The sequence below is a fragment of the Lagopus leucura genome, unplaced genomic scaffold (assembly GCF_019238085.1).
Source record: "Lagopus leucura isolate 7727_CA_CO unplaced genomic scaffold, USGS_WTPT01 Super-Scaffold_100019, whole genome shotgun sequence".
In the NCBI taxonomy this organism is placed as follows: Eukaryota; Metazoa; Chordata; class Aves; order Galliformes; family Phasianidae; genus Lagopus; species Lagopus leucura.
In genome coordinates, this window is record NW_024962273.1 from 11,362,285 (window position 1) to 11,377,267 (window position 14,983).

The 14,983-nt window shown below is 39.3% G+C and overlaps 1 protein-coding gene across 4 annotated transcripts in view; it reads right to left on the bottom strand.

Moving 5' to 3' along the window:
- Positions 1 to 14,983, bottom strand: part of EPB41L5 (erythrocyte membrane protein band 4.1 like 5) — a 47,790-nt gene that overhangs the window by 20,317 nt on the left and 12,490 nt on the right. For all 4 annotated transcript variants that reach the window (XM_042877710.1, XM_042877708.1, XM_042877709.1 and 1 more), the window contains exons 4-16: positions 14,521 to 14,563; positions 13,307 to 13,385; positions 10,902 to 10,946; positions 10,547 to 10,599; positions 8,083 to 8,203; positions 7,589 to 7,676; positions 6,883 to 6,971; positions 5,959 to 6,028; positions 5,055 to 5,224; positions 4,316 to 4,422; positions 3,820 to 3,847; positions 1,691 to 1,733; positions 745 to 863 (exon numbers count right to left, since the gene is read on the bottom strand). In XM_042877710.1, coding sequence (XP_042733644.1) covers positions 745 to 863; positions 1,691 to 1,733; positions 3,820 to 3,847; positions 4,316 to 4,422; positions 5,055 to 5,224; positions 5,959 to 6,028; positions 6,883 to 6,971; positions 7,589 to 7,676; positions 8,083 to 8,203; positions 10,547 to 10,599; positions 10,902 to 10,946; positions 13,307 to 13,385; positions 14,521 to 14,563 — 1,055 coding nt within the window. The remainder of the gene's footprint in view (positions 1 to 744; positions 864 to 1,690; positions 1,734 to 3,819; positions 3,848 to 4,315; positions 4,423 to 5,054; positions 5,225 to 5,958; positions 6,029 to 6,882; positions 6,972 to 7,588; positions 7,677 to 8,082; positions 8,204 to 10,546; positions 10,600 to 10,901; positions 10,947 to 13,306; positions 13,386 to 14,520; positions 14,564 to 14,983) is intronic.

The following is a 14,983-nucleotide window of genomic DNA, read 5'->3' on the forward strand; positions in this document are numbered from 1 at the left end:
AGAGCTTTACTGTCCATCCACTCCACCACAGCTGATCCTCAGAAGTCTCACAGAAATCAGAACTACCCTTCTAGGATCAGCCCTAACAGGCTGAAGAAGGTCAGAAGTGTGCACACATCAGTTTCGGTTTTGAAATACTTTGCAATATAAAATTTCTTTTAAAATGATGAATGATACAGAAGTTTACTTTTCAAACAAATCAAGCTGGTTTTGAGATGCAGCAATTCCTTAAACAATGCTCAGATTACATAAAATCAAAGCTCTTATCTTTAGCTTGTGTCATTTTCCTCAAGCTCCCATTCTCCCTAAGACAAAGATAAGATCAGCTTGTCCATTTAATAAGGTTTTTCTAAGAGATTCAACAAATACAACAATTTACAAGATTCTGCATTTTATTAAGGACAGAGGTAAGTCTTTGGGCTCCATGATACCAAGCAAAGGGTTAAAAGAAATATTAGGACAAAAGAAAAGAACCCAACTCTTTCCAAGACCTGAAAATGCTGTTCTGGATGCAGTCACTGCAGCCCTGGAGAAACTGTCTTTTGGTTGGCAGTGATTATGCACGTTGCCTTCAGCTCTCCAGACTACACTCACAGCAACAAATCAGCTCTATCACCCCTAACTTGACTCTCAATTTACGTTAAAGATACCAAGTAGGCAGTTCACTTAAGCACAGATAAAGAAACAGGCACTTGGATCATGCCTAAGCAAGCAAAATTCATTTCCCAGCAAAGCCAAACGTACCACTTCTTGTCCTGCTGGCTGCCTCCTGGGCTCCTTGGGAGGTTCTCTATTTCCACTAGGACTGGGGCAGAAGGAACTGCTGCTGTTAGGACAGGTAAGTTTGGCTTCACATTCCAACTCTTTGGAGACAGAACGTAAACAAGTAAGTTGCTATACACATTTCAATTAGGCAATGACATGTTTTATGTAAGAAAACATACGACCGCTTTTCCTTAAGCACAAAGCTAAAACAAGGCTGTTTTCTTGCATTACTTCCACAGCACTGGACGCCTATGCCCAATCTTTTCCAGCAATACACAAAACACCAGGATTGGACTGAATTGAAGGCTGCTCAGAAAACTCAGTTTGCATAAAAGCAAAAGCTGGGCAGAGCACCAACTGTCTGTTTGCTTCTAGCTGAGGCTGTGTTCAACGTTCAAATACACCGGATTTCCAATTCCCACCAATCTGTGACCCTGCAGTGACTGAAATGCTCCAGAAAGCATGACAGGGTCTTTCCAAACTCCAAGTCCTATTTTTTGGTACTCAGAATGAGAGCTACATTACTGTGTTCAGTGAAACAAGGCCTTCTGTGCTAAGGAGGTACTGTAACCAGGAATCAACACTGGTGCTGATGGATTATTCCAGGCCTTTTGTATCTCTTAGCATGAGGAATTAATGTGCTCTAGATACTAAAATCTTGTACACAGAAGTACTTTCGGTACCTATGAAAACCTGCATTTATAAGTAGAATAATTTATATAGCACAGAGATATGGTATATCCTCTTCATTCCAGATAAGTTAACCAGCTATCTTGTTTTAAATAAGTAGCTACTACTTCACTTGCAGTTTGGTTAACTGCATGTAACTTTTGATACAGCTGGCCAGGGAAGGAAATAATGACATCCTCAGATCTGCTAAAATGCATGAAAACTGTCTTTAAAAGATGAAAGAGATAGGCCTTACTTGTGATCCATTGGTCTGAGTAATAACAGCACTGTTTGGGAAACTGAAAGATAAAAAAGGATTCACATCAGAATCAGATCAACAAATTCTTGAAGTCTGACAAAAGTGTAAGAATTTTCAAAAAGAAACAAGATTTAATGAAGACCTTCCAACATTAAACATTCCCAATGAAAAGTTTGAAAACTTATGTTCTGGGTCAACTGCCTCATTTCAGAAGAGTAAGGGTACCATGTTGGTTTGCTTTGTTGTTTTTGTTTCATCTGTAATTCATCTTTGCTTTGTTATTTCCTCTTCCTTTCCTGACTCAGTTCAGCCCTTCTGACTCAGCAGTAAGGCAGGGCACTTTAAAAGCAAAAATTGTATGATTTTTATTTAAACTCTCAATAAAACACAACATTGTCAAAACCTCACTTGCATGCTGTAAGTGTTCTGTCAGCTCTTAAACTAACACGCCTCTGATTTAAATTCCATACCATAGTTTGGCAGAAAAAAAAAAAAAAAAAATCAGAGCTTCTTCTGTATACAGGCTCTAATAGACTGAATTACTACTTTGGTCTTAAAAGCAGCTATTCAAAGTTTTACACACAGAAGTTCATCACGGCATCAACAATTTTATGCTTTTTGTTATTCTACATATTCAAATGTTCGTGTTTTTGTGAGATTGAAAAGCATGAACATCCTGTACAATAACTAGGTGTTGTAAATCTTATGCAAAGGTAAGTGTTCAAGAAAAGATTTATGGCTTTTTCTTTTTCCTTTTTTTTTTTTTTTTAATGGCTCCAGGATCTTACCACTAATTATTCTTTTGATTGATGATCTGGACAACAGCAAACCAATATGGCAAACTGACAATTTAAACAGATCTCTGTCTAAGCTCTTCCTTGCCTGCTTCCCAGCTCTGCACCTTCTATTCTGAGAGAACGTGGAGGTCACCACAGAAGAGAGCAGGAATATTTAAGAATGCCTTCTGGGCAGCACATTCCTCATTGCTGAGGTAATGCCAAAGAGTGGAACAACATACATCTTTCATGATGCATTTCAATTAGCAACACTGGAGTGTAGAGTTTCAGCAATGGCATTGATTGCTCTGCAGACCAACATAACAATGCCACACCTACGTGGAGATCAGAAGGCTGCCCTTATCAGAAGCCAAACTGTATATGGAGTTTCTCCTCCCACTTTCACAATGACCTAAGCAGCATGAAACTCATGGGAGGCCATAACAACAGCATGACGAGAGCACTAATTAATCAGGCCGTCACACATTTCATGCAGAGGATATTCAAGCACCCGAATGATAGCCAGCATTAAAGAGAACTTTCCAGTGTCATGAAAAGGAAAGCCAGCAAAGGAGGGGACTTGCCTATAAAGTCCCGAAGTCAAAGAGACCTCCACCGAAGCAACTGCAGCACTGGCCTCACCTTTCCTAGGCTTCCCCCTCTCTCATGGAAGAAGCAGCCTGGACTGAAAGCAAAACTTGGTTCCTCCATTACCAGGGAATTCTTTCAGCCTGGTATCCTCTCTTCCTTGATGGAACATCATAAAACCCAATGATCTGGTTTCATTTCATACTGCAACTATAGTATGAACTTCCACATTCAGAAAGACTCCAGGCATAGAAATGAAGCACCTAAAGGCTTCTCTCTCAGTGCTGGTTGTGACTAATTCGTTACTATCAGTATATAAGAATATTCTCAAAGAATGTACAAATAAATGTAAGTACAGTACAGAATTTAAAGATAAAAGCACTTCAAACACTTACATATCTCAATATACTGCCAGAATAGGCAGACCTCAGCAAGAACCTCATGTTTTCACTTGATCTTTTTACATTGCAGCACAGGGAACTACAGCTTATAATCTGCAAGTTATCAGCAGCTTATAATCATAGCTAGTCATAAACAAATAATGTTGCCCTCTAGTAAGCAAAATCTTCTATGTGACAGCAATACAGCAGCTCTGCTTCAAATAGTAGGATTTGTTTAAGGCAAACAAACAGAAAATCCACAGCAAAACTACAGTTAAGAGGTGAATGCCATTTACATTCAACTAATCTTATAACTACCTGCAGACATGCACTCAAATATAGCTGACAAACATCAAAGAGAAAGGTTTAGAATGCATCTTACCTCGTTTCTTCAAGTTTAGCAACATGTGCTGCAAAAGTATACATAAAGTGTTAATTAAAAAATTTGTAATTAACCTGTCAGTTAAATATTATAGTGTATAATTAACATAGTCAAGCACTGACTAAAAGTAGGCAACTAAAGACCCAGCACTGCATGTATCCCATGTATAACGTGTGAAAAACAAAGTTTTAAATTGTAAAAATAAATAATCTCAAGAGTAAACCAAAGATGTGGATTTAAGCAAAGATCTGCCTGGAGGTCACTTTGCAAGAAGAAGGAATAAGAGACAAGGTGAGCACATGTTGTGCTTTGGACACAAACGTTTTCTGACAAATGGACATTACCTCCCGAATAAGTACAAAGAAACCTCATTTTGAAAATTCAAGAGAAGCTACAGGAAAATGCCTACACAGAACCTTTTAAGGACATGATCATCTTTAGAGGAGGTCATCACAGTGGACTGTACGCATCTCAAAAAGAAATGTCACCAGCTTACCTTTCATTTGTAGTGTCCGTCTTGAGTATCTTTTGCTGGGCCTCCTTTCAAAGGATGCTGATCTCCTGGCTTTGTTGGTCTTGGTGGTTTGGTATTCTGTTTTCCCACTAACAGTGCCAAGTAAACAACAACATCACTTTTTATGATGGAAAAGAGACACTGTACACAAAAATATTACATTTCTAACTTAAATTCATACTTCAATAATCAGATCTCAGTTCTATTTTAAAAGTCCCAAACTTAACACTTCAGAAAGTCACAAAAAAAGGAATTTTATGACATCTACCCTTCGTCCATTTTCCCAAAACAAAAAGCTGAAGGAAAGACTTCTTAAACATTAAGTTGCTAAGAGAGCAAATTTTCCTTTGCTCACTTCTTGGTGATGGTACATACACAGACAGACAGAGGCTGAAAATTCTAGTAGGAAATAAAACTTAAGGTAGCTTGCCAAAACTCATAGAAAAAGACAGTAACAAAGCTAAAATGATAACATCTAGATATTCTAATTCCCAGGCAAGTCTTCTTTCCTCAAGGATTATTTTCCATAAGCATTTTCAGTACATTGTTTTCCTCAGGACTGTAAGAAAAGGGCTTGGTGTTGGGTTTTTTTTTTCCTTTTTATTTTTTTTTCCCTGTAGTATGTGTTACCAGGGTGATTGCTAGTTGCAGTTATCTCATAATTCTTGTGGCCTCACACTACCCACCGAGTTCAGATTGAAAACTGATGGACCCAACAGACCTGTACCGGAACCGGGAGCCCAGCCGAATGAAGCCTGATCTGCTTGAGCTTTTTTGGACAGGACCTCGGAGCCGGAAGAAGGCATGATGTTCCACTGCACATTTCCATAAGTGTTTGCAAGCCTTGGGGTGATCCAGTCTAAAGACAAAAGTATGCTCCTGCTCCTTCCCCTTAAAACACACAAAGTACGCTAATGATTTGTAAGAGGCTTAAACAAATCAAAGACACAATTACATGCAGGCCAAGTAGAATACTTCCTTCAATAAATACTAAAATTCGTGGTAAAGGAGAAATATTTAAGGCAGAAAAATTAATCTTCTTGGGAGATTTAAAGAATAACTGCTCCAATGTCTTAAGCTGGGAATGGCCAGCACCCGTAAATTTCACAAAGCAAATCTTAACTAACTACAAGTTAGAGACATTATCATTATTGTTGTTATTATTATTATTATTATAGAAAGGGTAAAGTCTATGAGGCTAACTTGGTTTCACTTCCAAATCTGATCTCTTCAAATTAACAATGCTCACATTTTTATCTTCTCAGCTCTGAGCAATTTCTTCCCACGGGAACAACTCTGGCATCTATCCAAAGAATTCAATCCACTAGAAGTGCTACCTGGCCTTTTGAAAAACCTTCTTGCACAATGCACCAAAACCAGTACATGGTTTCCAAATTATCTGATCTTCAGTAGTTTAATGAGGTGTTCCTCTTTTAAAAACAGGGTGAGAAAAGAAGTGATTTAGCTTTTTTATTTCACATTTAACTCCCTTTATTCCTCACAAAAAGTCACAACCAAAATCTTGGAAGGCATCCGTGTTAATTCTCAAAACTTACAGATCAGGAGCATATAAACTAGTACTATATAATCAAGATTGAGATGTAACTAAACAGATTGTTATCTACCTGTTCATCATCTTCAACAACAACAAGAGTGAGTTTGTTCTTCTTGAAGTCAAGTCTTGTTATCTTTGGCCTGCAAGATGAACAGAAAAAACAGGTTATGTTCAGCTCTCTCAATAGCAGCTCAGTGAGAGCTAGGTTAGACGCGATGGTCCAAGTTTTTCTACCTCCCTCCCTGCTTCCTTTTTTTGTGGGTGGTTTAAGTTCAGGCAGCAGAGCTTCATTATACCATGGATGGCAATACATTACTTTCAAATTTAACACTTCAGTAGAAACTTTCAAGTAAAAAGCAACTTCCAAACAGTTCGATCTATCAGAATTAAAATAATAATTACTTGAATGGAAATCAGACTTCCCCAAATACCGCTGCATGCCTCATCTTCCACAAGCACACAAAACTGAACTCATAATGATACAAAGGCAGATCAAACCTTTCTAACGCGTTATCAAATGCATTATTAAAAAAAACCAACAGCCTGTAGAGTATACTGTACATCATTTCCAATGCTGGCTGTTTCAGAAAATTCCAAATGCAGACAATACGGTACGACATAAATGTATCCACTTTCCTACCCAACCAGCAAAAAAATACCTACACAACGATGGAGGGACTCCTGTACTGAGTTGACAGGACACACAACTAGTATTTTTGCCACAAAGTGAGTGTTTCTCTGCAAAATTTATAGGACTGGACTAAAAGTAACTATTCTTATGATGAAATTTTGCTCACCATCTGCCTGCTCATTTTCTGTACATGATAAAAAAAAAATTGTTTCTGGATGCTGTAAAAATACTTCACAGGTCTTGCAGGTACCCAGAATTCCCACTTTTCTCATGTTAAAAAGAAAAAATAAAAATTGGGTAGTGCAAAAGAAATGAAAGAGTGAAGATATAAATTGTATCTCAATGCACAATTGGAAAGCTTACCAGAAAAACAAACCAATCTTTGTGTCTCCTTCAAAGACAAGAACTCCTGTAGGGGTTAGTCCCAGGCTGTAATCATTGCCATCCCTTGCCTAAATGCCACAAAATAAAAATCATGCTCATTTCAGTGTTTGACTACATATCCACATTACCCAGTGATTAATACAGCTTATTTGCCCAGTGTGACAGTTAAACATGTATCTGGTTAATTAGTGCAACAAGGATGTCCTAAGTGTTTCTACATTCAATGATCTTATGCAACGGATTTTTCTAGATGGCATCCCTTCAGTAAGACAAAAATAAAGTGGAAAACCCAAGTTTCTTGATTTGTCTTTGTAATAAGGACTGCCTTTGTGCGGTCCTTCTCCACAGAACATCTATTTTTACTTGCAGTTTTTCAAGAGGTGACTAACTGGACTTTGGCCACTTTTAATTTAACTACTATGATTTGCACTTAGCTCTCAGTCAAAATACAAACAACAGAATGCCACACAGTGCATATTTCATACAGAGCAAATATCCTTGGATTTCTATCATCTAGAAAAGCACAATATAAGGCAGAATGTTGATAGAAAGTCACATCACTTGTTACATACTTTAGATGAGTACTGTGCTCCATTTTTCTCCCTCAGAGCAAAACCTGTGTTTAAACGCTGGACAAAGCTAACATTATCATTTCAAAAGGTCACCATGCTGTGGTTAAACATACCTTGACTATGTGCATGTCTACACCATACATTTCCAGCCACTTAGCTTTGTTTAAGTAGTTAGTTTCAGCCTGTGCTGGTGTTTGCCCCCTGAAATACATTTTTTGCGTTAGGTTGATGCCTGAAGAAGCACAGAAAGAAAAAACTGGCATATGAGGAAAGAGGAGAAGAAAGCATGAGAGGTTGTGAAAAACCTAAGCACTGCTGACCCTCCTTCACCTTCACTAACATGAAGGTCACTTTCGAAAGTTTTAACGCAAAATCTTTGCAGCAAAAATTGTTGCATTTCAAGATTCTGCAACCTCATCGTTTTACTCAGACCTTTGGAAAGCTTCATTTTTCATATTACATCCTTTAACAAAATATGACAGAAACACATTAGGATTACATTTTTCTATAAGAACAAGAAAAAAGCATCAGCAGTATTTTCGTAGTATGCTCACTTCATAGAAAAATTAGTGCAAACTTGGATGGCGTGCACTGGAAAATCTTGTACCTGCATTCCTTCCACTTCTCGAAGATGGCCAGCTCCATCTCCTCAGTCTGAGTAGGCACAAATCTGAACTCAGATACCAGCTCAGGGACATGCTCAGCAGGATCGTAGTCTCCAAGTTCAGCTGTAACAGAACAGCATTATCAGTGTTCACCACAAAGACAGAAAATATGAACAGGAACTGTTGTGTCCTTTTCTAGTTCAGATACTAATACTTCTTTCTGTGCTCCCCCTTCTCTTCTCAGTCCTCCCTGTAATTGCAGTGTCACCTTTTATTGACAAGGAAGTTAGGGACACACACAAAAAAATTATTTTACTGTCCACACAAAAGTTTTATTAACTTTTATTAATTATTTATTAATTTTACAACATGTTTTTGATAAAGCAGTATAAAAGCTTCTTATAAGTTGAAGTTATCAACGTCCTTGAAACTATTCTTGTAGAAAATTTTCAACCTTTTTGTCATTGATGTCTCCACTGAGCCAACAGCTGACTCAAGTTACAATGGAATTCTGTATTGAGTTATTAAAATGTATTCAACTTGTAAAATGCAAAAACAGTTTTTAGCTTTCCGAGAATTATTTGTCCTGCTCTGAAAATTAATTTTTGGTTTTGTGACGATAAATCCGTCCTGCTAAAGTTACTCTGTATCAGGATGTCATCATACAGGTGGGCGGTTTTTCTCTTTCCCTTTCTCAAGGACTGCAATGTCAGTACCAAATGGCTCATCTAGCACCCTGCTGCACGCCCAGCAGGGGCAAGAAATGATGCTACGTAGAGAGCATACTGGAACATAGTAGTCAGTGGGCGTGCTCTGTCAAAGTGCAGCCCTCTTTTTCCACAGATGCTAACGAGTCCTGCTGGAAAGACTGATGTATGCCTAAAATGCTGACATTCAGTTAAGAAACTTTTACAAGGAAGTCCTGATTCCCAGTCACTGCATATTTGCTCCTCCCACTGATTTCAAGTGGCTTCTTGATGTTCAACTTCTATCCAAAAATTCAGAAGTAATTCTAATTTGAAACTTGATCTTCCAATAAATACTAATAATTATTCTGTCTGCAAAAAGAAACTACGTATGTTATACAGGAAAAAGAAAGAAAGGAATGTATTTGAAAAGCACAGAAAAGTCAAACTTATAAAGTACTCCACAGGTGCACAAACTACACACAACACAATGATGTGTCTTGGATTTCTGAACACAGTGGGTATATTAACAGCCTTTTTGCTCCCCTCCTTCTCTCTTCTTTTCTTTTTGATTATTTTTTTTTCAATGCTGGCAGAGGAAGTCTGTAGTTCCATAATAATTTACTCCCACTAAAACGCCTGCCTCTGTTGAAAGGAATGCTGTCAAAGCCAGCTTGGGTTCCAGCTGATTTAAATGAGAGTACACAGCTGTCAGACAGCAAGATGAAAGCCCTGCTGCAGGCCTCATTGCAGAGGGAGGAAAGAAAAGACCAGCACAAAAAGAAATGTGTATATGGTCCAATTAGATCACTTAGATTTTCCAAAAAGTTACACACTGAACCCATATCTTTAGGCTCTAACAATGCTAATATTTTTAACTGCAGATTGCATTCTAACTGTTCTTCTTCCATTCAAAAGAACAGGGGAAGAAGACAGGCTTCTTTACAGCTTAACACCAGCTCTCTGTACCTACACGTGATCAGGGCTATTAGTAGCTCCTCCCCTTAAGGAGGCAAAACATGTTTTGGAAAATATCTGTAAGAGGAAGAATTTCAGTGACCTGGCCCTGTTACCTAACTCCTGCTCACCAAGTGCAACAGTACGCTGCTTTACAAGATGAATGCTGCACAGAGGATTTGTGCTGCACAAACACATGGCACATCTCCAAATTCCCTTTTCTGTACCACAGCTTCACAACAGATTCCGGGATGTTTTTGTAGACTCAAACTGGGTTGAACGAGGCCACATTGCTATATCCTCCAAAAAGGATATAATCCAGATACATCTGGAACTTCAAGCCTCCCCTCTTTCGTGGGTTTCTCTGAAACTACAGCAAGCTTCACGTTTGTTAAGATCACATCCTCAAGTAACAGCCACAAAGATCAATGATGCACACCCTACGCAAGTAGGTAAAGGACACACCGCAGCTCTCAGGGAAACCATGGATAGGCAGTTCCCAGGTGGAATCAGAAGTCAAAGGCAACTCATTAATATGGTTAGCACAAAAGTACATTAGAAAACAAATTGAGGACAAAGCTGTTTATGTTCAGAACCTCCTTGTTCTGTTTTCTAAGGCATCAGTAACTTTCTATACACACAATCATCAAAATTACACTCAAGAGCAGCTCTGTTTCACACTGGATTGCTAATATTTGCACAGAACCTGTTCACTGCATACCAGAACGACAGACTAAAAGAGATAAGAATAGTATATATATATACTTTATATTTATTTAAAGCTGAACAGGCAACCTCATCCTTCCCCCTCATACCTACTTACCTTGCATATTATAAGCTGCCAACTGGACGGCTGTGTCAAAAGGACATTCCAACCTGCCAGAAGAGAAATGCCTCATTAAAACCTCTTCTGGCACTATTTAGCAGACAACTCATACACCTGACAGTGAGAAACTACAAACATTTGGTACAAAAGTGAAAAAGGATTAGTAGATTTTCACCAAATTAATGAGACAAGTACCAAGCTAGATGAGCACTACTCATGCAACAAAAATAGAGTTCTAAAGAAAAATTCATTACTTAGCAAAACTTACTAGTCATGCAAACATGGAAGTTTAATAAATCCTATACTAATCATTGTGTAGTTGTTCAAAAGACTGCTTATCAGGAATACTTACTTTCCACTCAGAATATCCAGTTTTAGCTGCAGAACAAATAAATACCTGCAGGATTAAATGAGAAGTCATTGATTAACAGTTCTAATGTGTCACTCAGTTCAGACAAAGCAGCTAGAGCCTGAAAAACTTGAGTTTTCTTCTTACAGAGCTTTTCAAGACAGAAGAAATTGCATTAAATATGCTTCACCAATTGGGTTAGCATGGCACACATTTCAAATGACACAAACCCTGAACTGGAGGTTGTCAGAAGCTGAGCTATACACCTGCATGGAAAAACAAAACGGAGTATCTAAGTAAGTCTCATCAGGATCAGCAGAAAAGGATGGGGATGCAGGTGACAGCAGGCTCAGCGTGAGTCAGCAGCATGTCCTGTCAGCCAAAACTGCATTTTGGGGTGTATTCATTCAATACTTCATGACCAGTTGGTCAAAAGAGATGATTCTCCTGCTATATTCAGTGTTGGCAGATTTTACGTCACTGCCTTGCTTATTTAGTATTCTCCTTCTTGGGTAAACCAGGCAGGCATTAAATGAAAAGCATTTACCCCCTCCAGTGTGCAGCATCTTCCAATCCAACACCACAGCCTTCTTTCTGTATCATAGCTCAGCTTTATGTTAACAACAGAAGCAGTCTCACCAGCTGAAAAGATGACTTCAGCAATGGCATCCAGATTGAATTCCACTGCAGTTGAGCAGAAGTCTTACATGAAGGCAAAGATGATGTTTCTGTTTCAGCCCTGACATTCACTAAGACTGATTGTGTCTTATGTCTGCTCATACCCACATACATGGATGTGAAACTGATGCAGGCAGTTTTTCTGCAGGTCCCTCAGAAATCCACAAGTACTTTGACAAAGCACTCATTATCCAAACCTGGCCCCTACATAAGGAATGCATTTGTTTAGTAGTGACCCTAGATATCCAAAGAATGAGCACAGACTCCCAGTGTGCAGTGGGTGTGACCAACCTGTGTGCTTATCTGCCACACAACACTTGCAAACAATTCAAGCACACTTCCCGTGCTCAGAGTGTGTTACATGACCTCTGGCTGGTGGCATCTAGCAGGAAACCAGCAGAAAATGTGACCAAGCTGCACCTGTGGAAGCTGATGACAACAGTCTCCAGCTGCATGTCCTATCATAAGATAAAGTGGAACTCCTGGAAAGCCATAGTATCACCTGTAACCCAGAGCACAGCTCCTCTTCCCACTGCAGCTTCGTGAAACAGTCTCAAGACAGAAGACAGGCGTGCTGCACTCCTGGTCTGGGGGATTAGCTAAGTAGATAGACAGGGTTTAAAAGCCCTCAGGTTTCAGTTCTGTCATGCTAAAACCTGCACAGTGAGGTCTGACTGGCAGAACTCACTCAAGACAGATGAAAATGTTTCAGATTGGTAGACAGATACTGGTCTGCACTCTTCCTATTACTATGATTTTTAAAGATAACTATCTGTTGATCTGGGAACATAAAACAGGAAGTAAAATGTTCCTCCCAGGTTACCAAGAAGAAATTTAAACAATTCTAACATGAAATTAACAGACGTGAGTAAGAAGCTGCACAGAGTACATATGGCTGCAAAGGGTAATGCTACTGTAATCTTCCTGGTGGCACTCTGAGGGATTTGGCTGGAGCGCAGATCTACGATTCACACAGAGATAAACACCAACACCAAGCACACCCACTTCGCACTCTTAAAAATGGCTGGGGGTACGAAGTGTCTACAGCTGTCAAGAAAACACAACAGCTTTGTTTTCTCTCCAAAATGGATCATCAGCAGTGGCGACAATGCGAAGTAACAGTTTTTCACAACAGATTTATACAGCTGACAGATGGTAAGTTGTGTTCCCTTTCAAAGCACCCCAAATACGTCTCAGTCCAACATGAAATGCAGCACTGTGAACGAGCATATAAAATGCTTTTAACAAGAGAATTATCTGCTCACCTGACAGTACAATCCTCCACAGGCTGTACTGTCAGCCCACCTCAAAGCAGTTCACACTTACACAGCATTTTCTCTCTGTGTAACCACTGCAAAGATTATGGACGCAATGAAACATAACCAACCTTATTTCTACCAAAGAAAAGCCTGCAGGTCAGTGCTTTTCTGCCTAAAAAAAGAGGCAGCTAAAACTAAATGCATTCAGCAGAATACAGACAAATGATAGCATGTCAGTAAAAACGTCTGTCCATTGCATATAAACAGACTGGCTGCTGGAGATGCATAATGAAAAATAATGCATAAACTAATAAAGCAAATACTGATACATTTACCAACAGCCAGGTAAACCATCAGCTTTAAGCAGTTCTCCAGATCACTGCATAATTGTTCAAAGAAATACCCCAAAGCCACACTTCCCTGGCCTTTTTCAGGCTCTCATGGCTGTTCCCTTCACAAAATCCATCCCACCTTGTTAGCTCCTCACGCAGATTGTTGGGCTCTGACGAGTAAAACTTGACACGAAAATGCAGACAGTATGGCGGGCCGACTGCAAAGGAGAATTCATTCAAGACAGAGTTAACATGTACCAGGTGAGACTTTTTTTTTATTGTTATTACACAGAATCACATCTCAAACACTGACTGAAATCAGCACTGTCCTACCACAAGAACTTAAGGTAGGAATTTGTCTGTGACATGGAAGCGCAGGGTGAAAGTACACTTAAATATACACACAAAAATGCTGTATGTGTTACACATCAATCCAGGAGTCATATCACATTAAGTTGATGTGTCCTGCCAAGCACGTGAAAATCCACGTTAATCCCCATATTTAAGGGCTCCATCCATCGCCAAGAAAGCTGCGTATCTTGGCTCTGTGGTCAGTCCAATCCCTACACTGCACACTGTGAGCCTCTCCGGTGACTTTCCATAGCTCTGGGAAGCACACACTATTGACAATTTTTATCTGTATATTCCAGTAAATTTTTGACATATTTGAGGGGAGATATAACAGACCCTTCTGTGGAAGAATCATCATCTCTGGAAACTGAAGAGTTAATCCAGCAGAAGGATGGTTTAACAGTTCTTTAAAAATGCACAGCCCTCTGTACATTCCTGTATCTTGACATTAGGAATTTTCTTTTGGCGCTTCCAAAATGTTTGTTTCACTAGTAAGAGCACTACAAATCCCCAGAGACTTCCTGCATCAGGCAGAGAGGAAGCTGCTGGACTAAATCAGCTGAAATCAGCTGATGTCCCAGATTACCCAAACATGGACCACAGACTCAAGCAGGCCACAGTGAGAGTTGTACTGTGGGTAATGAATGACTGGAGAGATGGACTCAAACAGACTGAGGCATCCTGGGCTACTGCAGGGGATGGAGGCTCCAAGACAAGTTTTCCTATAGACTGGATAAAGATCTGTGGTACAAAAGCACCTTCAGCTGCCTTGTGTCTATTTAAACTATAATTAATGAGCCTCTAACATGTTTAATTAAGGGCATTAGATGAAAGTAATATGAGCTGTAGAGGGAAGAGGTCATTAAGCAGTGAGCAGCTACACACTGGGTTTTGTCCCTGTGTTTTCCTTCCTGAGCATGGCCCCTCTCCCACCTCACACTGCTCAACTCTGTGCCTCCTGCTCAGTGTGTGGTTCAAAGAGAAAATGGGAAGGACACTTACTTTTAACTTGCTTTTTGATGCTTTTTGTGTTGTCCAACCAGTGCTGAAAAATAAATGCATTCATCAATAAGGAGAGAAGACAATCAAAAAACCCCTGTATGTTAATTTTAATGAAGACCATGTTGTAAAAACAGCTAGTCTATTAAAATGGTCTAATCCAAATCTTTTACAATTCTCAGTTCTCAGTGCCTACTGAAGATACTTTCAGTCAAAATTTATAATGCAAATGTTGGTAACAGAACCATACAGACGTGCCTTGTTTAAATCAAATTGTCAAGAATGTATCACCCATTTAAAAGTATTCTGCCACTATTTCTTTTTTCAACTACTAAAAAATTCACCCTAAAAAATCCAACCAGAAACTGACCCACACATCAATAATCAGGCAGAGTAATCCAGGGAGGCAGAAACCAGAACCCGACTTTCTGACTCAGCTGAGATCACTTAGATGTGGAGAGGACAA